Here is a 26,525-nt window from a genome sequence, read left to right on the forward strand (position 1 = left end):
TTTGACTTGATATTAGTATAGCTACTCTAGCTCTCTTTTGGCTTCTATTTACATGGTGTATTTTTTCCTTATCTTTCACTTTCAACCTACTTGTGTCTTTGAATTTAAGGTAAGTCTCTTGTAAAAGCCATATGGTTGGGTCAGGCTTTTTAAATTCATTCTACCAATCTCTGTCTTTTGACTGGAGAGTTTAAGTCATTTACATTTAAAGTCACTACTGATAATGCAGGACTTTCTTCTACCACTTTGCTATTTGGTCTTTCTAAGTCATACCTTTTTTGTCTCACAATTCTTTTGTTAATGCCAACTTTCATATTTACTTGACTTGTTTTTAGTGTATAGATTTTTCAGATATTTTATGTATATGCTTTTCAGATATTTTCTTTGTGGTAACCATGGGTTAAAATTTAACATCCTATATCTAACAATCATGTTTGATTTGATACTAACTTAACTTCAATAGCAAATACATACACTGTTCCATACTCTTTGATCCCCCATCTCTTTGTTGTTCTTGTGTCTCTTTATTACTTGCATAAATTGATATAGTGTCTGCCACTCTTTTTGCTCCCTCTTCTCTCTGCAGCCTCTCCTTAAAGGCTGTCTTTAAAGAAGCATTTTAAAAGGTAGGTTTCTTTTGAGAGAATTGCCTTTTGATTATTTTTTAAAATAAATTTTATAATGCCCCTTTCATGGTATAAATGCTGGTATGACCAGAGTTAAGAGTCACAAGCCTGGGGTGGATTCCAAATCCATATGTGAACAAGCAGTATAGCATGGTGAGCATAGCTCTGGGAATCAGAATTGAATTTCAACAGTTACTAGATGTGTGAAGATGTGTGATCCTAAACAAATCCCTTGACTCTACTGCACTAGAACGTTTTCTCCATAGCACTATCACATTTTATAACTGAATTCTTATTTGTTGTTAATTATCTATCTTCCCTCAATGAACTATGAGTTCCTTGAGGGCAGAGTTTGTTTCGTTTATCACTGGATACTCATTGCCTAGCACAGTGCCTGCCACAGAGCAGACTCAAATAATTTTGGAATAAATGGGCGTCGGTTTTCTCACCTATAAAACAGGGATAAATAACACTACTGATATCAGAAATGTGATGTGAGATAATACATATAAAAATATTCAGTATAGAGGCGGGCACATCATTAGTGCTCAACAAACGTTAGCTATTCTTTCAGTTATGGCTCTCAGAAGGTCATGGCCTTTTTAACTCAACTTTCCTAACCATAAAGTGAGAGGAAGAATTACTACTTCCTTATTTCCAAAGAACACTGTGAAATTACAGGAAATATACAAAATTAGGAGGTGCTCAGAAGACAGAATCCACTGAGATAAAAAATTTTGTTAAGTTTACAACTCTTTCATGACATTTTAAAAAATCAGAGCCATTCATTGATCTTTCCAGGTTTAGATTTCCCTGGCTATTTGCTCTGAAATCCTAGCTTCACCAGGACTCCACCCCAGGCACTTAAGAAACAGACATCTGGGAAAGCAAACTAGGGGTTGAGAAAGACTGTGCCTGAGTACAATAGTGGAAGCATTCTAGAAATTCATAGGAAGAGTGGAAAATTCATCTGGTTATAAAATACTTCAGTGATATATACAATTTTCAGTGATAAGTGCGATCTTATTCACCTCCTGAAACATGAAACTTGATTATTATTAAGCCACCTTCTCTTTCCCTGCGTTCTAACAGCAACATGTCTTCACAATATTGCAAATTCAGTCTTCAAATGGCCCCAAATTTGTAATCTTATAATTCCTCCCTAGGAAATTTCTTAAAGCCATCATTCTCAACTTTGACTGTACAAGAATCAGCTATGGATCTTTGTAAAAAATATTCTGAGCTCTAACCCTCCAGTTTTTAAAAGCTCAACAGATTATTCTGGTGGAAAACCAGAGTTGAGAACCTTTTTTCCATTTGTCCTTGCCCTCCTAGCACCAAAATTACAGGTGCTAGAGCAAAGGCAGTTGGGTAAAAGGGTAAGAGCTCGAGTTGGGAGGGAGGCAGACCTGGCCACCATTATTGCCATGGTCACATATCATGGGCAAGCCTCTGTTTCCTCTGATTTAAATGGGGAACATTAAAAGTATTTATTTAAAAGACTAAAGTCAACACTAAATTGCCTGAAAAGCACTTAGTATGATGTCTGGCACATAGTAAGCGCTCAATAAGTTGTCTTTCTTACCTCTTTTCCTTCCAAAGGGTGAATTTCTTCCAAGCTAAAAATCTAATAATGTCCATACAATTTTATTCATTAAAAAAAGTACAAGCACTGCCATCTGTTAAAACAAAACAAAAATAAGGGGCAAGTACATCTGACAGGTCCTGTTCCATATTATTGAAGCAGGGTAACTCCACTAGTTGGAGCTTTTATTAGACTGATTTTGCAATTTAGGCCAAGCTCCTGGTTCCATCCTACAATTGTTTCATGCCACATTCTGCATGTTAGATGCCTCAAAAATATGTCTGTGGTCAAAAGAGGGATTAGAAGCCAGACCCACACAGATCTAGCACAGGATAAGCATGATGTGCAGGAGGCATCCTTTTTAGATTACTTTAGCCAAGGCATTAACAATTTGCAATTTGCAAATCACTGTGCTAGGTGATGTGGGGAATATAAAGGTACGTAAGATTCAATACTCATTTTATGAATTAAAAGAATATATATCTGAAGTTGCCAAAGTCAATCATGGGCCAAATTAGGAATGGTGAAGCAAGGAAAAGAGTCAGAATTTCACTTTTTCCAATCCTTCCCCCCAGATCTGGGCTAAATTTTGCCCACAGACAACAGAGGCACTGCCCTGGCTCTGTTGAAAAGATAGTGACGAGGACATCTTGCTATCGACCCCTGTTATCTCCTCAGAACAGATAATGTGCCAGGACTTCTACGTGCTTTACATAAATTATCTCATTTAATTTTTTTAAATTCAATTTTATTGATATATATTCACATACCATATAATCATCTAAAGTATACAATCTGTTGTTCACAGTATCATCATGTAGTTGTATATTCATCACCACAATGAATTTTTGAAAATCTTCATTATTTCAAAGAAAAAAAAAAAAGAAAAAGAATAAAAATTAAAGTAAAAAAGAACCCAAAACATCCCAGAACCTCCATCCCTTCCTATTATTCATTTTATTTTTGTCCCCATTTTTCTACTCATCTGTCCATACACTGGATAAAGGGAGTATGAGCCACAAGGTTTTCACAATCACACAGTCACACCATTTATGCTACATAACTATACAGTTATACAACCGTCTTCAAGAGTCAAGGCTACTGGGTTGCAGTTCAACAGTTTCAGGTATTTCCTTCTGAATAAAAACTAAAAAGGGATATCTATATAATGCATAAGAATAACCTCCAGAATAACCTCCCATCTTTATTTGAAATCTCTCAGCCACTGAAACTTTATTTTGTTTAATTTGTCTCCCCACTTTTGGTCAAGAAGCTTTTCTCAAGCCCATGATGCTGGGAGTCGTGTCCCATGTTTCCAGGGAGATTTACACCCCTGGGAATCATGTCCCATATAGGGGGGAGGGCAGTGAGTTTACCTGCAGAATTGGCTTAGAGGAGAGAGGCCACATCTGAGAAATAAAAGAGGTTCTCTGGGGGAGACTCTTAGGTACAATTAATAAGTTGGCTTAGCCTCTCCTTTGCAGTAACAAACTTCATAAGGGCAAGCCCCAAGATCGAGGGCCTGGACTTCTAAATTGGTAGTCCTCAGTGCTTGTGAGAATATCAGTAATTCCACAGGTGGGGAAGTTTAATATTTCCACATTTTCCCCCAGTCTCTCAAGGCAGCTTTGCAAATACATTTTTATTCTCTGCCCAAATTACCCTGGGCTTCACACTAATTTGTACAAACCAATCAGATCTCACTCCCTATTCAAAGTTCCATGTAATTATGGGATTGAATAAACTGACCATACAAGTTAAATTATATAGTGTGCTACAGAAAATGTAGATTTTGTACTGAATAAACACCTCTTCCTTTGGTTTCACACAGAATTTGAAGTTTTAAAATACCATCAATATCGTCTTTTACCCTTTAGTCTGATTTACCTTATTCCTGACCTCATTTAATTTTAACAACAACAGAGAGTTCACTATTGTTATCCCTGTTTTACAGATGGGGTAAGTGAGGCATAGAGAAATGGATACATGCTCTCAGTAGGGTTGGAGCTACGGCCATCACCCAGCTATCTGAGCTCTTTAACTGAGTCCTGGTTTGGAGATCAAGAGGATCCTCTAAAGAGCATAGCCTGGTGCCCATAACAAAATCACATGGTCAAGAAACCAGGATAGTCGTTATCCTTGGGAGGGGGCGAGGTGTGTAGTGACTGGAAGGAAGTGGTTATACAATTTCTTAACCTGTGTTCAGTTTGAAAAATTTCATTAAGTTATACATAAAATTGCAGTGTAAGTGGACTTTTCTGCCTGTATATTAGTAAAGGTATAATGTACAAAATATAAAAGTGTTCTTTAATTCTTTATTTTAGCTCCCCAGCAGTGTTGACACAGAAAGAATTAAGTATCAACTTAACTTATGGAAAGCTGACACTTTCCTTATGGAAGACATTACCCTCATGTGACACAGGCTTACTAAGAATTTGGATCAAGTGATTTCAGTATCTTGCTCTATTTTAACAGAGGTCTAGCCAATGAATTTCACTAAATAGAAGTTGCGTTGTACCTGAGTAATCAATTGCCTAGTCAGCTTTTACGACTATAGTTTACCTCACATTTTATCTGCTCTTCAAGGAAAAATATACTGCAAATGTTGCACACTGTATCTCTGATTTGCAGGTGCAAAAACTGGCACAGCTACAATTAATCAGTGGTTCTTAACCATTGATAACATTAGAATAGTCCTTGGAGCAATCATTTAAATAATACAGATACCTGGGCGCCCCTGACAGGGATTCTGATTTAATCAGACTGGGGTGACACCCTATTATTAAATTATCTTAAAAGGTCTCCAGGTGATTCTAATGTGCAGCCACAATAAAAACAACTAAGTTAGATGATAAAGCTAAATTTTAAAATAGCTTTTGTCCTGAAGATTACTACAAATCTCTTTTCTCCTCAAATAAGTCACTCAAGAGGATAAGATTTTAAAAAGAAAAGTTGAAGATTATTTCTCAGTTGTTATTCTGGGATAAAATAGTCAAACTATGCTTTCTTACATCTTATCCTAGAACAAAGTAAAATAAGTTTTAACAGCAATAAATTTAACTGGTGTAAGTATTTGGATCAGATCCTTTTCAAAGGAAAAAATGGGAGTATTGTTCACAACGAAACTATGTTCTTGCCACCAACCAATATTTTCCCCCTTTTCTGACCAGGTGCTCTAAAACCAGCTCTGCAGCAGAGGTTATGCAGAAACCTCTAGTATGCAGCAGATGTGACACAAAAACAATTCATATAATACTGAACTCAGATAGGACAGCTATCTGCTACTGGCTAATTGGCCATTTAAAACTCATAATAAAACTCACATCTCCTAGCAACAAATTTTCTTTTTTTCCTTTTTATATTTGTGGATGTTGACTAATAAAGTGGTTTTTCTGCAAATGAGTCTGAAAACAGAAAGGAAAATATACGCATCACTGGGAGCGGAAAGGAAGAGGGTAAATAGAAATCACTTGCTGTCGACCTATACACCATCACCACCCTCCTGCCAACCAGTTTTGTCACCATTTTTTCTATCTAGAGATTTACCGCAAGCATCTTGCTTGTACTCACAATCCCTAGAGATTTACAAAAAGTTTTCCCCTCCTAAGTGTAGTTCTCCTTTCAGAGCTAACAAATAATTCATTATTTTGATCATCCCATACACAATATTCTGACATTTAAAATGTATGTACAAAGAAACAAAACAGGATGCTACAGAAGAATCCTGAAGATAAAAGTCCCTTCTACCTTCAATCCATAAAAACTGGCTACTCCACAGCAGACCTTGAATTAGGGCTTACTGTAATGCTGATAACTCTATAAAATTCTGAAATCCTTCATCTCAAAACTATTAGTCAGGGTAAGTATTCTCTCTCCCCAAAGCTTTTCTCCCACCCCCACAAAATGACTGCACATGAAAAATCCCATAGGAGCTGAAATCTAAGAGGAAACTACTATATTTTGAAACCCTGTCCTGCCCTCGAAGACAATACAAATCAAAGACTAGAAAAGTAAAAGTATTTAAACCAAAAAATTCTTACATTTTAGATTTCCCTTTCTTTTTTTCTACTTTTTCTTCATTTGATTTTAGACAGTGGCGTTTTTTTTTTCTTTCATTAATTACACAAAAAGCTATCATCTCTTCCTTTCATTGGGCTATTCAAACAGAAAAGCCTTTTTGATTGCACAGAGGGAAAGTGCATTCCCTATGAAGATGCACTAAAACCAACGAAAGGAATGAAACAAACCATAAAAATAGTATGATCACCTGTATTGGTTCCTTATTCTGTTTGGCTATGTGGGAGTGGGTGATGGAAGAGCAGTGAAAAGAGAGAAGTAAAGAAATAATTTTTATTCTTAGGAAAACAACTACTATAGCAAGAATTTTCCTGACAACCAGCCAGGGAAAGAAATAACCCTACAATAGTAATGAATCCAATTGTTTCTAGCTGACAATAAGCACAATAACTGGAATTCTCAATCAGCTGGGCTTATTTCTCCTTTTAGGCTGGATAGCAGTAGGTGTGGGGTGAGTGAGTAATGAGAAGGAACCTCAGGACCCCCAGGAGTCTCAGTGACTGAGAAGCCACTTTCACCCCAAACTACTTTAGTTACTGCCTACCTCCCCTCACTGTCTACATCCCTTCTTATGTGGAGCGTGGGTGAAACTGTGCAGCTAAGGCCAGTATCTTCTTCCAGTCACTTCTATTATTGCCATTCCCTCTGTGATTTCTTGAAGTCTTAATGTCACTCTGCCCTGGGCATGCAGTCCTTTTCCCTATTATGGAACAACGCTTTGTGCAGCAAGGAGAACAAGTAGCTATTTCTTTCCTTTTTCTGGTTCCCTGAAGGCTGAGTAGGACCAGAGAAGGGTCAGCAGCCTCTCCATACTCCTCCCCTCTTCTTCCGGAAAGCCCAGGAGACCTAGGGCAGCCAGCCCTCTTCCAGGAAAGAACTACACTTTCTTTACCTCCAGCCAAATTTCTTTCTACCTACCCACAGATTTCTCCCCTTCTCATGTACTCTCTGTGACAATTTTTATCCTTTCCATTTCATGGCTTTCCGTGAATATCCATAAATCTAATTTGTTAAAGGTTAGATTATAAACTCTCTGGCTGTAGATTCCATATTTTATGCCTAACTCCCACAGCCCTAGACCCAGCACTCTGCACATGTCAAGCAATGCTCGGTGAATGAATGCAGGTATGCACAGGTGAATGAATGAATACAACTAATCAAAGTTCATACATGTGTTATCCCATGATTGCAGTGAAATTTCTTCAGTTATTCACTCTATCATATATGTTTCTTGACAACAGTTAACTTCTATAGTACAAATAGTAAAGATCCCATACCACTTCCTTTGAAGAAAATTAACTAATGGATGATTTCAATCAGTTTGCTCCCCAAATAACTTTTTTCCTTTTTTTTTAAGGTTAAGCTTTCAAATTAGGAAGGAGCTCTTCAATCCCCTTTGATGTGGAAGATGGGGGTAGGGAAGTGAAAACAATGGGGAAAACTGTGGAGACTGCTCCCTGAGCTAGCAAAACAGGAGGAGGATACAAAACCTCTAAAAGGTCTGCCAGGTATATGTTACCATTCTTGCCTATTGAGGAGGGAAACAGCAAACCTGACTTCAATGATTAAAAGTTCTGGCAACAAAATAAAACAATCTAGAGTAATCTGCAAATACATATACATAATCGTTATTTCTAAGGGGGTAAACCAGAAAAAGGTGAGTCACCTTTCCCCCACATGTTTCTAACTTGATAAAAATATTCTTCAGGCTGTTTCCCATGCACTGGTTTCTTTAAAAAAAAAAGCAGCCAAAACAATGAGCCAATCCAAGTCCAGAGAACTCCAATGCAGAATGAACAAAATAAACCTTATTGGATGCTATATAAGGAGCCTGATACACATTCCATCAACTGACACTGCCTACTGGTAATGAGCTCACTAATGGCTGTCAGCTGAGATGTGATGTCAGTACTGCCCCTGCTTTATCACACAAAACTGGCAAAGAATATAAGTTTTCCACCCTCAGTATGTCATATGCAAAAAGTTGATGAGTGTTCATGTGCATTCATCCATTAATGTTTGTGAGCACTAGGGAAATGAGCAGTACTTCAGTTATTAGTGAGTCATAATAGCTGAATTCATCCAAGATTCTTCATCAACACTAAACGACATGCAACTAGGAAAATCAACATAATAGGAAAATGAGATCCTAAAATAGTAGTCACCTTCATTGTGTCATGTGAGCAGGCAGTGCCATGGTGACATACTGCTCATTTCAAGGGGTAGACTTTCCACTGGTGAAACTTCAACATTTGAGTGCCACCTATGCAAAATAAACATCCTATGGGTGTGACACTCCAAAACTATGCTTAAGTAAAATCTTTCCTCATAGTGCCATTTCAAATCTGAATAAACCTCATGGCAAAGATCAATACAACTAAAATCAGGCCATTGCCAACTAAGACTTCAATTTAGAGCCACTGGAAGCGAACAGATAAAAATGTAAAACCAGCATCTGAATTGAAAAGAGAAGCAGAGGACAGAGACCAGGGCCTCTCACAAAGAGCTGGTTGTCTCTATTTCTGATATTCATTAACATAACTGTGGCTGGGTCTGCAATGTTGTAGCCTGACCCCCTCAGATTTTGGTTTTATCAGTCCCGTGGGGAAGAGCTATCTATTTACCAGTTGCAGATAGAGCTCATTCACTTTCTCCATTCACAGCTCTTCCTTTCCTATCCCTCCAAGATGTTGACAGTACCCCATTAAGGCAGAACGATGTGTATAAACCACGTGTAGGACATATAATATTCATGGGAAATTCACTTATATCTCAGAGTATAGTGAGAAACTACAGACTAATCTCACTGCCCACTGCAATATATAAAAGTCAATTTAACTTCAGTCTGATTCCCTGGGTAATTCGCAATAAGTCAGCAACTATTCTGGGAGTCCTGTGGTGTAAATAAAATTTAAAACACCTCACAATGTGTAGTTAGATGGTTTAATATTCTACATTTGAGATGGTCAGGCTGATGTCCCAACCCAGTGATTATAACTATTTGGCTTAACATTATCAACAGCCAGGAAATGTTAGGACTATATACATGGGGGACAAAGGTCCTAGAGCAGCAGCAATACCAAGCAGTTGTCACAAGGAAAAGAACACTAATGACTTAAAAGATATGTGTGAATAAAGGGGAGGGGCGGCACAAAGATAATCAGTCCTTTTTAAGGGAGACGCACTCAAGGTTCCAGGTTGCACCATTTTTCTACTTGGATAGATATGCTTTGAGTAGAGACTATTATGCATACAAATATAACATTATATATACGCTTAATTCCAAGTCACCTATTTCCTTTCCCAGATTACAATAATCAAATCCTCTAGAGCCACCAGAATATTTATTATACTGTCTTCATGGTCTATAGATAAATGGTTCAAGTAAGAAAATAAATGATTAAAGAGCATAAATACACTTTTCCTCACTGTTCTGCACTTTCCCAATCTCTATGACCATTTAGTAAGAAAGCAAAGAAATGAAGAATAGACTCACAGTGTTTTACCCAAAACTTTCAGAACCAGATTTTTTTGAATTCCAATATTTTTGTATCTGTAAAAGGTAATAGAACATATTCCACACATCACATAAAACCCTCAGGGCAACCTGGGGGAGAATCCCTTTATAAAACACATATTTCAGGAGAAAAGTATACCATATTCACCTTAAGTGGGATACATAAAAGCTATAAATAGTTCATATCAGTTTAACTCATGTTTGGTGAAAAAACATATGGAAAAACTTGGTTTTCAGAGCTTTTTGGATTTGGAATTGTAGTTAAAGGGACTGTGGACGTCTGTTTCAAGAAGGCTGATACTCTAAGACAATGGAGCTTTCACTGTCATCTCCAGGGCTTTGTAGCACATGAGTGCTACATGTAAAATTTACACAAGTTTACTGAACTTTTTTTTCTTCCTTCCTTAATTTTACTACAGTTCCCTCATCTTTATGTAAAGTGACTTTCCTTAGCAACTAGCAATCTCCCTTCAGACCTCCACATAGTTGTATCACTTTCTTATACACTGTATTTTTAAGTTGATACTGTTCCTCTAACTGTCAGAAAAGGCTGGCTACTTCTGATATATGAAACATTTCAAGCAGGGTTTCTACATGTGATGAAGCTCACTAGAGAAGGTACTAAAGCTAAAGATTTAGAATTGGTAGTAAAATCAAACACAGGCAGAGGGAACCTCCTCCTCCCTAAACCAGTAGTAGCTCAACTACTCCAACCAATTGCTTGTTCTTTCAAAGCTCTCTAGTAAGTCTGAAATCACATTTTGGTACCATGGCCTTATTGTAACAAGTCCAGTGTAAGCAGGATCAGAGCAGTCTTTTTAAAGTTCTCACCTCAATTTTGATGTTCACAAACTTGCTATATGGAAAAGTGACAAAGAATTGAGTCCATGAATCCTTCTGTCTCTGATTTCCCCAGTACTCATCACGTGCATTTTAACTAGGAAGGTTCATTTTTCAAGAAGCTCACATCCCATTCTTCATTTACTATAAAGAATTACTATCCTACTATTGTGGAAATTCAGATCACCCTGTGGTTCTGGTATTGGACATCTGGTTGGCTGAGTGGGGCCAAACAGATGCCAGCAATAGGTATTATCCCAGTTGCATTTAAGAGCTGAATTTACCCAACAAGCTTTTACTCAAATCACCAGAGGTTGTATAAAAGCATATACCTACGTACATTGGAATCACTAAAGATTTCTGATTCTTCACATTCACAGCAAAGTAAAGCTGCTGATTCACTGTCTTCCAATTGAGAGCTCTGTAATATAAACAAGATCATTTCAGAGATCCAGATGAATGGGCCCATAAGCATGAGGAGAAAAGCCAGCAGAAATCATCAAATCAATGTTAGTTCATAGGTGAGAAGCTGCAATTCTGATTAGTGACGGCTATTTTGGAGAGAATAAAGCCAACAAGGTGACTGCTTAGGCAACTGGAAAATTGATGGAGGGATGTTTGATTAGCTGAAGCGTTTTTTGTGGTTTCCAATTTGGGCCAATGGGCTGACCTTCTTCAGTCACAGTTTGCTCTCTGATAGGTTTGTATTTGTTTATCCACACATCCAAAGACTCACATTTGATATGACTGTTTATAGAGATCAGCTTTAAAATGTAACATAGGTCCTAACTGGGGGATCAAACGCACTAACCTCACCTAATGAGCCTTCTGCAAAAAAGTGATTTTATAAGAAAAACCAAAAGACATGCCCTACTCAAGTCCCACTGACAGCTGCCAGAAAACAATTTAAACTCTTTTCTTCCATTCTCCAATGTCTTTTTAAAACTCTGTCTAGAAGGCAGATAAGGAAAATGAGACAAAGGAGTGAAACAAATAGCTGGTAACACAAGAGTATTTTTCCCTTATGACTAACAACAACAACAAAAAAGAGAACAGGAAAAGCTCCAACTCTGACCCTTTAAGTTCCATTCAAATGTTTGCTGTTTAGTAACAACTACTGGAAGCTAAGTTATCCTTATAGCACTGATGTATATGCTGATATCATCAAAGTTTCTCATTACAGGTGGCAGAAACTACTGTTGGTTATCCTAGGATGACTCCTACTTTGATTTTTCCATGCTACTGACTTTGCCTCGTTTCTCTCCTCCCATTTTCCCACTATAGTTATAGTATGCTTTTTTTTATTAAATCAATACTCAGTGTTTGCATTATATTATGACTATGTAAATATTGCTTATTGTTAGGCCATGTTGCAATTTATGATTATGCTTCATTTCTTTCAAAACTTTCTGTTTAACCAGAGATTAGTGACTGTCTCTAATAGTTTTTAGTTATCTTTAGTTTTCTCTGAACTTATAACTAAATCTTCCCATACCCTTAGATAGTCCCTTTTTTTTTTTTTAAATTGAGATTGTTCACATACCATACAATTATCCTAAGATCCAAAGTGTACAATCAGTTGCCCCCGGTACCCTCATACAGCTGTGCATCCATCACCACAATTAATTTTTGTTCAATTTTTAGAAACTTTTCATTACTCCAGACAAGAAATAAAGCAAAAGATGAAAAAAGAAAGAAAAGGAAACTCGAATCCTCCCATATCCCTAACCAACCCCCCTCAGTTGACTCGTAGTGTTGGTATAGTACATTTGTTACTGTTTATGAAAGAACGCTGAAATACTACTAACTAGTATCTAGTTTGCAATAGGTATATATTTTCCCTATATGCTCCTCTATTATTAACTTTTATTTGTAGTGTCATACATTTCTTCTGGTTCATGGAAGAGATTTCTAATATTTGTACAGTTAATCATGGACATTGCCCACCATAGGATTCAGTTTTACACATTCCCATCTTTTGACCTCCAACTTTCCTTCTGGTGACATATATGACTCTGAGCTTCCCCTTTCCACCTCATTCACACACCATTCAGCACTGTTAGTTATTCTCACATCTTGCTACTGACACCTCTGTTCATTTCCAAACATTTAAGTTCATCCTAGTTGAACATTCTGCTCATACTAAACAACCACTCCCTATTCTTTAGCCTCGTCCTATTATCTTGGTACCTTATATTTCAAGTCTATGAGTTTACATATTATAATTAGTTCCTATCAGTGAGACCCTGCAATATTTGTCCTTATGTGTCTGGCTTATTTCACTCAGTATACTGCCCTCCAAGTTTTGTCATCAACTCATTTTTTTTTTTTAAGATGGTTTTGTTCACATGCCATACATTCCATCCTAAGTAAACAATCAATGGTTCTCTGTATGGTCACACATTTATGTGTTCACTACCTTCACTACTATCTATATAAGGCATCTATCTCCATTTCTTCCACAAGGCAAGAGGGAGAGTCAAAGAAGGTAGAGAGGCAAAAGAAAAAGAAAAAAGAAAGAGGAAAATAAATGACACTTAGGAAGCAGCAAAAGGAAAGATAACCTTAAATCAAAGTAGAGTAAAGAATTAGACAACACCACCAATGTCAAGTGTCTAACACGCCTCCCCTATCCCCTACTCTCATCTGCATTTACCTTGGTATATCACCTTTGCTACATTAAAGGAAGCATAATACAGTGATTCTGTTACAGTCTCTAGTTTACATTGATTGCATCCCTCCCCCAATGCCTCCCCATTTTTAACACCTTGCAAGGTTGACATTTGCTTGTTCTCCCTCATGAAAGAACATACTCGTACATTTTATCATAATTATTGAATACTCTAGATTTCACAAAGTTACACAGTCCCGGTCTTTATCTTTCCTCCTTTCTTCTGGTGTCTCACATGCTCCCAACCTTCCTCTCTCAACGGTATTCATAGTTATCTTTGTTCAGTGTACTTACATTGCTGTGCTGCCATCTCCCAAAATTGTGTTCCAAACCACTCACTCCTGTCTTCTCCTATCACTCTGTAGTGCTCCCTTTAGTATTTCCTGTAGGGCAGGTGTCTTGTTTACAAAGTCTCTCATTGTCTGTTTGTTGGAAAATATTTTGAGCGCTCCCTCATATTTGAAGGACAGCTTTGCTGGATATAGGATTCTTGGTTGGTGGTTTTTCTCTTTCAGTATCTTAAATATATCACACCACTTCCTTCCTGCCTCCATGGTTTTTGCTGAGAGATCCGCACATAGTCTTATTAAGCTTACTTTGTATGTAATGGATTGCTTTTCTCTTGCTGCTTTCAGGATTCTCTCTTTGTCTTTGACATTTGATAATGTGATTATTAAGTTTCTTGGCATAGGCCTATTCAGATCTATTCTGTTTGGGGTACGCTGCGCTTCTTGGATCTGTAATTTTATGTCTTTCATAAGAGATGGGAATTTTTCATTGATTATTTCCTCTATTATTGCTTCTACCCCTTTTCCCTTCTCTTCTCCTCTGGGACACCAATGATATGTACATTCTTGTACTCTGTTTCATCCTTAAGTTCCTGGAGCTGTTGCTCATATTATTTCATTCTTTTTTCCGTCTGCTCCTTTGTGTGTAGGCTTTCAGGTGTTTTGTTCTCCAGTTCCTGACTGTTAGTTCTTCTGTCTCTTGAGATCTGCTGTTGTGTTTCCATTGTGTCTTTCATCTCTCGTGTTGCGCCTTTCATTTCCATAGATTCCACTAGTTGTTTTTTTGAACTTTTGAATTCTGCCTTATGTATGCCCAGTGTTTTCTTTATAGCCTTTATCTCTTTTGCCAAATCTTCTCTAAACGTTTTGAATTGATTTAGCATTAGTTGTTTAAATTCCTGTACCTCAGTTGAAGTGTACGTTTGTTCCTTTGGGCCATAACTTCGTTTTTCTTAGTGCAGGTTGTAGTTTTCTATTGTCTAGGCATCTGATCTCCTAGACCACGCCAATCAGGTTTTCCCAGACGAGAACAGGCTCAGGTCACAGGAGGAGGAAATATTCAGTATACGGTTTCCCTGATGGTTTTTCTTAGAGGATTGACACACCCTGTGCTTTTCTACCTGGCAGATGCACCTGTCAGCCCGTCACCGGCTGGTGTAAGGGGGTGTGGCCCATGGCTCTCCTCCTCCAGGCTTTGGGGTCTGGTTCCAGTAAGGCAGGCAGTGGAGCTGGGCCCCTCCCTTTCCTCTTGCTCCTTTATGTGTAGGCTTGGGAAGCTATGCCCCCTTCAAAGAGGTCATCTGCATATCAGTAAGTTCTTTGTTTCTCTGACTCTGCTGGTCAAAGTGCTGTGACTTTAAAATGGCTGAGGCTTTCTTTACCGCAAAGCACTGCAGGCTTAAAACAGTTGAGGCTTTCTCCAGAGAGAGAGAAAGGGACAGAAAGTTCCCAGATTCACCTGTCGGCCAGAGATAGCACCTGATCCTCTGTGTTCCCTATCCTGAGACAGATATGTCCCCTGACTCTCCCAAGGTCAGTTGTCATCAAAAGCCTCTGTCTGCTCATTGGGGATTCGCTGTCTGTATTGAGCAGTTAACATTAAAACCCCAGTTAGAGCTGGGCTGAGAGAGTATTGCTCTCCAGCACCGCAAGGCTTCCGTGAGGAAGGGGCTCTCGGCTCTCGGCGCAGGTCCGCGGTTTTACTTACAGATTTTATGCTGCAATCTTGGGCATTCCTCCCAATTCAGCTTGGTGGATAATGAGTGGACAGTCATGTTTGTCTCCCCGCAGTTATTCCGAGATATTTATGAGTTTTTTGGTCATTTATGAATTGCTCCGGGGGGGGGGGGCTAACAGTCTTCTACTCCTCTCTGTGCTGCCATCTTAGCTCTTCTTCCTCAGATAGTCTCTTAATATGATTCTCAATGTGATGAAACATGTTAGGAAGAATGTGCACGGGAGATAAAATTTTTATAATTTTGAGTGCCAGGAAAAGCCTAAACACTTGATAGTTTGAATAAATATAGTATTCTAAGTTGAAAACTATTTGCCATAAGAATTTTACAGGCTTTGCCCCATTGTCTTCTAGCTTCAATATGCTGTTGAGAAGTTCGTTGTATTCTTATTCCTGATCCTTTATATGTCATGTTTTATTCCTCTGAAAGTTTATAGAACATGCTCTTTATCTCTGGTACACTAAAATTTCAAAATAATATGTCTCATGCAGGTCTTTAGTCATTGTACAAGCCGTCTGTGAGTCCTTCAATTTGGAAAGGACCAAAGCAGTCTGTTGGTTCTTTAAGTCATTCAGTTCTGGGATATTTTCTTGGTTTTAGTTCTTTGATAGCTTCCTTCCCTGTTACCTTTCATCTCCTTCTTGAACACCTATATATCCGATTTTGGACCTCCTGTGCTGATCTTTTAATTTTCTTATCTTCTTTCTATTTTTCCATCTCTTGAAGTTTTTATCCAACTTTTGGGGACATTTTCTTGATTTTATCTTCCTGTTGAGTTTATTTCTTTTATCATGATTTTAATTATTGTGACCATTTTCATTCTCAGAATGCTCCCCTTTTTTTAAAAAAATAGCTTATTCATATTTTATGGATGCAACATTCTTTCTTGTATGTCTGAAGATCTCATACAGTTTTTAAAAATTTTCTTCTGCTCACTGCATTGTCAATTTCTTCTGAGCTCCTTTCTTTCTGTTAGGTCCTTTTAGCATTTATCTTTCTTGGTGGATACTTTCCTCAAATGTCTGTTCATACCTAAAACTGAGATACTAACAAGTTGATTGAAAGTATCATTTACATGAGAGGGTTATGTCAAATGGTGGTCTTTACAGTAGGATGATCAGGAGAAACTGGCTTTTTTGTTCATATTTTCTCTGGAGACTTTCATCAAAGAATCTTCAGAGAAGAATCCTCCAGTCTCTTGCATGAAGTTAGAAAACTGGCTCCTGGCATTTTGGGATTAATGCTGGGGAAGGGAGCTATGGGTCTTATTGTCTCAGTGTGCAAACTTGCACGTAATCCTCATTTTCAATCCACCATCTTACCCCCTAACTCCTATCTCCAGGGTCTCCAAGTCTTGGTCTTTTTCTGGAGAATAAACTTTCATCTGGGTGAATTTGTAGGGAGGGATCTGAGGGGGTAACTGTTCCATATACAGACTTTAAACCACTTTCCTGATTTTTAACCCCTCATCTTTCCCTGTGTTCTGAGGTACCTGGCAATTCCAATTTGTGAGTTTTTCCTGGGTTCTGCAGAGTGAAAAGTCTTGCTTATGCTTTTAAAGGACTAATTCCAAGAATGCAAGCATGAATCAATATGTAGGAACTCCATTAATATAATTTAGCATCCTATTAAAGCAAATGAGAAAAATTGTAAGATTATCCAAATAGATGCTAAAAGCAAACAATAGGTCAAAGAAGAAATCACAAGAAAAATTAAGAACTATCTTGATGTGAATGAAAACAAGAACAAAACATACCAAAACTTACGGGATGCAGCAAAGGCAGTGCTGAGAAGGAAATGCTTACATTAAAAAAAGAAGAAAGCTCCAAATCAATAACCTATTCTCACACCTGGAGGAATGAGAAGAAGAAGAGCAAACAAAACAAAGAGAGCAGAAGGAAGGAAATAATAAAGATTAGAGCCAAGATAAATGAAATACAGAATAGAAAAACAGAGAAAATTTTAAAAACCAAAAGCTGCTCTTTGAAAAGATCAATAAAATTGACAAACTTTTAGCTAGACTGACAAAGTAAAAAGAGAGGACTTAAATAACAAAAACCAGAAATTAAAAGGGAATATTACTACCAACATTATAGAAATAAGAATTATAAGAGGATATTATGAACTGTACGCAAATTAGATAGTCTAAATGAAACGAAAAAATTCCTAGAAACAATCAAACTGCCAAAATTACTCATGAAGAAACAGAAGTTTTCAACAAACCAATAACAATAGAGATTGAATCAGTAATCAAAAACTTCCCAACAAAGTAAAGCCCAGGACCAGATGGCTTCACTGGTGAATTTTACCAAACATTCACAGAAGATTTAACACCAATTCTCCTCAAACTCTTACAAAAAACTGAAGAGGAAGAAACAGACCCTAAATCATTCTATGAGGCTACCATCATCCTAATATCAAACCCAGATAGAAATACCACAAGAAAAGAAAATTACAGACCAATAACCCTTATGAATATAGATGCAAAAATCCTCAACAAAATACTAGCAAACCAAATTCAACAGCACTTCAAAAGGATTATATACCACAATCAAGTAGGATTTATCCCAGGTATACAAGGGTGGTTCAAAATAAAAAATTAACCAATATAATATGCCACATTAACAGAAGAAAGAGAAAAAAAAAAACACACGATCACCTCAATTGACACATAAAGGACATCTGACAAAATCCAGTACACTTCTTGATAAAAACACTCCTAAAACTAGGAATAGAAGGAAACTTCCTCAACATGGCAAAGGGCTATGAAAAACCCACAGGTAACATCATACTCAACAGCAAAAGACTGAAAGCTTTTTCCCTAAGATCAGGAAAAAAGATAAGGATGCCCCTGTTCACTGCTGCTATTCAACACTGTACAGGCTGTTCTAGTCAGAGTAATTAGGCAAAAAAAGAAATTAAAAGCCTCCAAATTGGAAAGGAAGAAGCAAAACTCTATTTGCAGATGACATGATCTTATATACATACATAAAATCCCAAATAATCCACAAGAAAGCTCCTTTTAGCTAATAAATGAATCCAGCAAAATGGCAGGGTACAAGATAACATGCAAAAATCAGTGGTATTTTGATACACTAGCAATGAACAATCCAAAAAGGAAATTAAAAAAAAAACAATTAAATATACATTAGTTTTATAAGAATAAAATGTCTAAGAATAATTTAACCAAGTATGTAAAAGACTTGTACATGGAAAACTACAGAACATTACTGAAAGAAATTAAAGAACTAAATAAATAGAAAACACCCCATGTTCGTGGAATGAAAGAGGAAATATTATTAAGACGCCAATATTACCCAAAGTGATTTACAGATTTAATTCAATCTCTGTCAAAATCCCAACAGCCTTCTTTGAAGAAATGGAAAAGCTAATCATCAAATTCATAGGGAAGGGAAAGGGACCTGGAATAACCAAAAGAATCTTGGGGAAAAAAAAAAAAGAACAAAGTTGGAGGACTCATACCTCCCAATTTTAAAACTTATCACAAAGCTACAGTAATCAAAACATCATGGTACTGGCACAAGGGCAGATATACAGACCAGTGGACTCTAATTGAGAGTTCAAAAATAGATCCTCACATTTATGGCCAATTGATTTTTTTTTAAATTCAGTTTTATTGAGATATATCCACGTACCACACAATCATCCATAGTGTACAATCAACTATTCACATACCATAAAATAGCTGTGCATTCATCACCCCAATCTTTGAACATTTTCCTTATACCAGAAAGAATCAGAATCAGAATCAGAATAAAAATAAAAATAAAAATAAAAAAGAACACCCAAATCATTTCCCCCATCCCACCCTATTTTTCATTTAGTTTTTGTCCCCATTTTTCTACTATATCCATCCATACACTGGATAAAGGGAGTGAGATCCACAAGGTTTTCACAATTACACTGTCACCCCTTGTAAGCTACATTGTTATACAATAGTCTTCAAGAGTCAAGGCTAAGGGTTGCAGTTTGATAGTTTCAGGTATTTATTTCTAGCTATTCCAATACATTAAAATCTAAAAAGCGTTAATCTATATAGTGCGTAAGAATGTCCACCAGAGTGACCTCTCGACTCCATTTGAAATCTCTCAGCCTCTGAAGCTTTATTTCTTTTCATTTTGCATACCCCTTTTGGTAAAGATGTTCTCAATCCCACTATGCCTGGTCCAGATTCATCCCCGGGAGTCATATCCTGTGTTGCCAGGGAGATTTACAGCCCTGGGAGTCAGGTCCCATGTAGGGGGGAGGGTAGCGAGATCATCTGCCAAGGAGGCTTAGTTAGAGAGGGAGGGCCACATCTGAGCAATGAAGAGGTACTCAGGGGGAGACTCTTAGGCACAATTGTAAGCAGGTTTAGCCCCTCCTTTTCAGGAAGAAGCTTCATAGGGGCAAGCCCCAAGGCAGAGGGCTCAGCATGTCAAGTTGTCAGTCCCCAGTGTTTGTGAGAACATCAGTAACAATTCAGGTGAGGAAGTCCAACACCTCTGAATCCTCCCCCAGCTCCTCAGGGGGACCATGAATATATATTTTTATTCTCTGCCCACATTACTTTGGGATGTGTTGCTATTTCACTCTAACCTATACAGAACTATGGCCAATTGATTTTTTTAAAATTCAGTTTTATTGAGATATATCCACATACCACACAATCATCCATAATGTACACTCACCTGTTCACAGTACCATCTTACAGTTGTGCATTCATCACCCCAATCTATTTTTGAACAATTTCCTTAAACTAGAAAAAATCAGAATAAAAAAATAAAAATAAAAAAAGAACACCCAAATCACACCTCCCCAACTCCACCCTATTTTTAATTTAGTTTTTGTCCCCATTTATCTACTCATCCATCCATACACTGGATAAAGGGAGTGCGATCCACAAGGTTTTCACAATCACACTGTCACCCCTTGTAAGCTACATTGTTATGCAATCATCTTCAAGAGTCAAGGCTATTGGGTTGGAGTTTAGTAGTTTCAGGTATTTACTTCTAGCTATTCCAATATATTAAAACCTAAAAAGTGTTACCTATATAGTGCATAAGAATGTCCACCAGAGTGACCTGTTGACTCCATTTGAAATCTCTCAGCCACTGAAGCTTTATTTCATTTCATTTTGCATCCCCCTTTTGGTCAAGAAGATGTTCTCAATCCCATGATGCCGGGTCCAGATTCATCTCTGGGAGTCATATCCTGTGTTGCCAGGGAGATTTACACCCTTGGGAGTCAGGTCCCATGTAGGGTGGAGGGCAGCGAGATAACCCGCCAAGGTGGCTTAGTTAGAGAGAAAGGGCCACATCTGAGCAACAAGGAGGCAATCAGGGGGAGACTCTTAGGCATAATTATAAGCAGGTTTAGCCTCTCCTTGCAGCAACAAGCTTCACAGGTGGCCAGTCGATTCCTGACAAGGGTGCCAAGTCCACTTAACTGCGAAAGAATAGTCTCTTAAACAAATGGTCCTGGAGGAACTGGATATCTGTACCCAAAAGAATGAAAGGCAACACCTACCTCAAACCTTGTAGAAAAATTAACTCAAAATGAATCAAAGACCTAAGATTAAGAGCAAGGACGATAAAATCCATAAAAGAAAACATAGGGAAGCATCTTCAAAATCTTGTAGTAGGCAATGGTTTCTTAGACCTTACACCCAAAGCGTAAGCAATGAATGAAAAAATAAATAAATGGGACCTGCTCAGAACAGAAAACTTTTGTGCTTCAAAGGACCTTGTCAAGAAGGTGAAAAGGCAGCCTACTCAATGGGAGAAAATATTTGGAAACCACATATTAAATTAGGGTTTAATTTCGAGATATATAAAGAAATCCTACAATTCAACAAAAAGACACCCAATTAAAAAATGGGGAAAACACTTGAATAAACATTTCTCCAAAGGGGAAAAAAAATGACTAAAAAGCACTTGAAGAGATGTTCAACATCACTAGCTATTAAGGAAATGCAAATCAAAACCACCATGAGGTATCATTTTATACCCACTAGAATGGCCACTATTTAAAAAAAAAATGGAGAACTACAAGTTTTGGAGGGGATGTAGAGATATAGGAACATTCACTCTCTGCTGGCAGGAATGAAAAATGGTGTGGCTCTCGTGGAAGACAGTTTGGCGGTTCCTCAGTAAACTAAGTATTGAATTACCATGTGATCTGGCAATCCTGCTACTAAGTATATACTCAAAAGAACTAAAAGCGGGAACTCAAACAGACATTTGCACACCAATGTGCAGAGCAGTATTATTCACAATTGCCAAAAGATGGAGGCAACCCAAATGTCCATCAACTGATGAACGGATAAACAAAATATGGTATATACTTAGAATAGAATATTATTCAGCTGTAAAAAGAAGGAAGTCCTGATGTATGTGGCAACTTGCCTTGAGGACGTTATTTGGGTGAAATGAGCCAGATACAAGAGGACAAATGCAGCATGATCCCACTGTTATGAAGTAATTATAATAAGCAAACTCACAGAATTAGAATCTAGAATATAGATTACCAGGAGATAGATTTGGGGTTAGAGAATGGGGAGTTGATGGTTACTTGTACAGAATTTCTATTTAGGTTGATGTTAAAGATTTGGAAATGGATGGTGGTGATGATAGCACATTATTGTGTGTGTAATCAACATTACAGAAATATATTGGTGAATATAGTCAAAAGGGGAAACTTTATTCTTTATTGAAGAAGTAGTAGTAGCAGCAGAACCTAAGCAGAAACTTAGGTTAGAATAAAAATTAAAAGATAAAGCATAGGACTATACAACACAACAAACCCTACTGTATATGATGAACTATACTTAATAGTCCAAGTAAAAGAAGGTTCTTTCATGAATTGTAACAAATGTATGATACTAATGCAATGTGGTTATAATAGGGTGGTATATAGGGAAAAATACATCTAATATAAATAATGGACAATAGGACTATTTAATATTTTCATCAATTGTAACAAATGTAGCTATTGTTAAAAAGAAACAGTACGATTATTTTTAAAAAGTGCTATCATCAATTGTAACAAATGTTCCACAAGAACACAAGGTGTTGGTAGTGGGGGGCAGCATATGGTAATCCTTTAGTTTATGCATAACTGTTTTGTAAACTCACAACTTCTCTAATTAAAAAAAAAGTACTTAAAGTATTTGTAATAAGGTGTTCAACACAAATTCCTTAATATCTAGTCAATTCCCAATGATTTCATTAAAGGAACAATATTTTTGGGAGGGAACCTGGACTCCAGGGGAAATTAAGAGAAGCCTGTTTATTTAACACCATTTTTAAACACCATTAGTCAGATAAACAACAACAAAAATGTCAGTTAAATCACTTTTTTAAAAAGGATTTATGTGTGACAAGCATTTGAACGTAAAAAAAAACTGTAATTACTGATTAAAATTTTTTTAAAAAATAAACTAGGTATAAAAGGTTCTTAACTCATTCCCTAGGTGGGCTTTTATATATATAATGCCTCTTAAGCTCGTAGGCTCTTACCTCCACCCAGTTTTGCCTGAATTTCAAATTGTAGAAATTCCCTCTTTGTCTCTTCTAGCATGCAGACAGGTCATCTTCCTCAGTTTCTAGAACAGATAACAGTGTTCTTTTCTTTTTTTAAAAATGTCCCTTTTGCTACTTCAGTAAGAATTTTGAAAAGGATAGAGTCAAACTCATATTTAAGTACTGTCTTTCATTGGAAGTCCCAAGGACAAAACTAAACTAGTTTAAATTGAGTTCATATCCTGCTTCTGCCACTTACTAGCCATATTCCTTAATCTCTGAGCTCAATGTCCTCATCCATAAAATGGGCACAACAATAGCATCTATCAAAAAGTGTTGCTGGGAAAATTGTATGAGACTATATAAGAAAAGCACTTAGAATAGCATTTAGGACATAGGAGGTACCAATGTTCACTGCTGCTGCTGCTGCTGCTGCTACTACTTCAAATAATAATAATAAAACTATTATATAATAAGCTCCTTTCTAGACGTAAAAGGCTTGTATCTAGGTTAAAATTCTCTTTCAAAGAAATTTTTGCCTTCTTGAGAAATTTTGCTTGTATCAAACTATGTGTTTCACTTCTAGAGACAAAATTGTATTCCCTAGATAACCCTGAATTATTGAGATCATGAGTTGTTTTTTTTTTTCATTTATTGTACCTCTGCTATGTACTTAGCACTATTTTGGTTATCTGCATTAAATCTCCAAATAAGAAAGGGAAAAATAAGTTGCAGAGAGAACCACCAGTTTTTGTTTTTGTTTATATATATATATATATATTTTGTTTTTAATTGAGATTGTTCACATACCACTCAACTATCCAAAGATCCAAAGTGCAAAGTGTATAATCAATTGCCCATGGTACCATCATATAGCTATGCGTCCATCACCACAATTAGTTTTTTTTTTCAATTTTTAGAACATTTTCACGACTCCAGAAAAGAAATAAAGACAAAAAAACAAAAAAAGGAAACTCAGATCCTCCCATACCCCTAACCATGCCCCCTCCATTACTGAGTCATAGTTTTGTTATAGTACATTTGTTACTGTTGATGAAAAAATGTTAAAATACTAACTGTAGTATATAGTTTACAACAGGTATATATTTTTTCCTATATTCCTCTCTATTATTAACTTCTATTTATAAGTGTCATACATTTGTTCTAGTTCGTGAGAGAGATTTCTAATATTTGTACAGTTAATCACGGACATTGTCCACCGCAAGATTCACTGTTTTATACATTCCCATCTTTTAACCTCCATCTTTCCTTCTGGTGACATATGTGACTCTGAGCTTACCCTTTCCACCACCTTCACACACCTTTCAGGACTGTTATTTATTCTCACAACATGCTACCATCACCTCTGTCCATTTCCAAACGTTTATGTTCACCCTAGTTGAACACTCTGCTCATAATAAGCAACCGCTCCCCATTCTTTAGTCTCATTCTATATCCTGGTAACTTATATTTCATGTCTATGAGTTTACATATTATAATTAGTATCAGTGAGACCCTGCAATATATTTCATGTCTATGAGTTTACATATTATAATTAGTTCATATCAGTGAGACCCTGCAATATTTGCTTTTATGTGTCTGTCTTATTTCACTCAATATAGTGCCTTCAAAGTTTCTTCATCAACCCATTTTTTTAAGACGGTTCACACACCATACATTCCGTCCTAAGTAAACAATCGTTGGTTCCCTGTATAGTCACGTATTTATGTATTCAGCACCATTGCCACTATCTATATAAGGACATCTCCATTTCTTCCACAAAGAAGGAAGAGTCAAAGAAGGCAGAAAGACAAAAGAAAAAAAAAAAGAGAAAGAGGGAGAGAAAAAAAAAAAATGACAGCTAGAAAGCACCAAAAGGAAAGACAGCATTAACCTCAAGCAGAATAAAGAGTCATACAATGTCACCAATGCCAGGAGACCCATACCCTTCCCCTATTCCCCACGCCCCCCACCCCCTACATATGCACTTAACTTTGGTATATTGCCTTTGTTATATTAAAGAAAGCATAATACAATGTTTCTATTATTTATAGTCTCTAGTTTGCATTAATTGTATTTTCCCCCCATCCCACCCTATTTTTAACACCTTGCAATGTTGACATTCATTTGTTCTCCCTCATGTAAAAACATATTTGTACCTTTTATTACAATCATTGAGCACCCTAGGTTTCCCTGAGTTACACAGTCCCAGTCTTTATCCTTCGTCTTTTGTTCTGGTGTCCCACATGGTCCCAACCTTCCTCTTTCAACCATACTCACAGTCATCTTTGTTCAGTGTACTTACATTGCTGTGCTACTATCTCCCAAAATTGTTGTTCCAAACCTCTCATTCCTGTCTTTTCCTTTCTGTCTGCAGTGCTTCCTTTAGTGTTTCCTATAAAGCAGGTATCTTGTTCACAAACTTGTCAGTCTGTCTGAGAATATTTTAAGCTCTCTCTCATATTTGAAGGACAGTTTTGCCGGATATAGGATTCTTGGTTGGTGGTTTTTCTCTTTCAGTATCTTAAATATATCACCCCCTTCCTTCTTGCCTCCATGGTTTCTGTTGAGAAATCTGCACATAATCTTATCAAGCTTCCTTTGTATGTAATGGATCACTTTTTTTTTTTTGCTGCTTTCAGGATTCTCTCTTTATCTCTGACGTTTGATAACCTGATTATCAAGTATCTCGGCATACGCCTATTCAGATCTATTCTGTTTGGGGTATGTTGCACTTCTTGGAACCATAATTTTATGTCTTCCATAAGAGATGGGAAATTTTCGTTGATTATTTCCTCCATTTTTGCTTCTGCCCCTTTTCCCTTCTCTTCTTCTGGGACACCAATGACACATACTTTCTTGCTTTTCATTTTGTCCTTAAGTTCCCGGAGACGTTGCTTGTATTTTTCCATTCTTCTCTCTATCTATTCTTTTGTGTGTAGGCTTTCAGGTGCCTTGTTCTCCAGTTCTTGAGTGCTTTCTTCTGCCTCTTGAGTTCTGCTGTTGTATGTTTCCATTGTGTCTTTCATCTCTTGTGTTGTGTCTTTCATTTCCATAGATTCTGCCAGTTGGTTTTTCGAACTTTCAATTTCCACCTTATGTATGCCCAGTATTTTCATTATACAGTTCATCTCTTTTGCTTTATCTTCCCTAAACTTTTTGAATTGATTTAGTATTAGTTGTTTAAATTCCCATATCTCAGTTGAAGTGTAAGTTTGTTCCTTTGACTGGGCCATAACTTTGTTTTTCTTAGTGTAGGTTGTAGTTTTCTGTTGTCTAGGCATGGTTCCCTTGGTTACCCCAATCAGGTTTTCCCAGACCAAAATGGGCTCTGGTCCCAGAAGGAAGAAATATTCAGTATCCGGTTTCCCTGAGGGTGTGTCTTAGAAAACTGGTACACCCTGTGAGGCCTCAGGTCATTGTACTTTTCTGCCCAGCAGGTGGCACCTGTCAGCCTGTAACTGAAGACTGGTGTAAGGAGGTGTGGCCTGTGACTGTTTTCCCCCAGGCTCTGAGGTCTGGTTTGAAATGGAAGGTGGTAATAGAGCTGGGCTGCTGCTCTTTCCTCTTAGGGAAGAGAGCATTGCAATGGTCTCTCTGTGCCTGTGCTATCTCCACCCTTGTCTGGGTCAGAACACTGGCAACTGAAAATGGCTGAGGCTT

The 26,525-nt window shown here is 37.3% G+C and overlaps 1 protein-coding gene across 2 annotated transcripts in view; it reads right to left on the minus strand.

Moving 5' to 3' along the window:
• Positions 1-26,525, minus strand: part of SSH2 (slingshot protein phosphatase 2) — a 312,067-nt gene that overhangs the window by 201,558 nt on the left and 83,984 nt on the right. Inside the window, exon 2 of one of the 2 annotated variants that reach the window (XM_037808535.1) lies at positions 10,986-11,066. The exons of the other annotated variant lie outside the window; for it this stretch is intronic. Coding sequence (XP_037664463.1) covers positions 10,986-11,066 — 81 coding nt within the window. The remainder of the gene's footprint in view (positions 1-10,985; positions 11,067-26,525) is intronic. 2 annotated transcript variants of the gene reach the window in all.

The sequence above is a fragment of the Choloepus didactylus genome, chromosome 18 (genome assembly GCF_015220235.1).
Source record: "Choloepus didactylus isolate mChoDid1 chromosome 18, mChoDid1.pri, whole genome shotgun sequence".
NCBI classification, from domain to species: domain Eukaryota; kingdom Metazoa; phylum Chordata; class Mammalia; order Pilosa; family Megalonychidae; genus Choloepus; species Choloepus didactylus.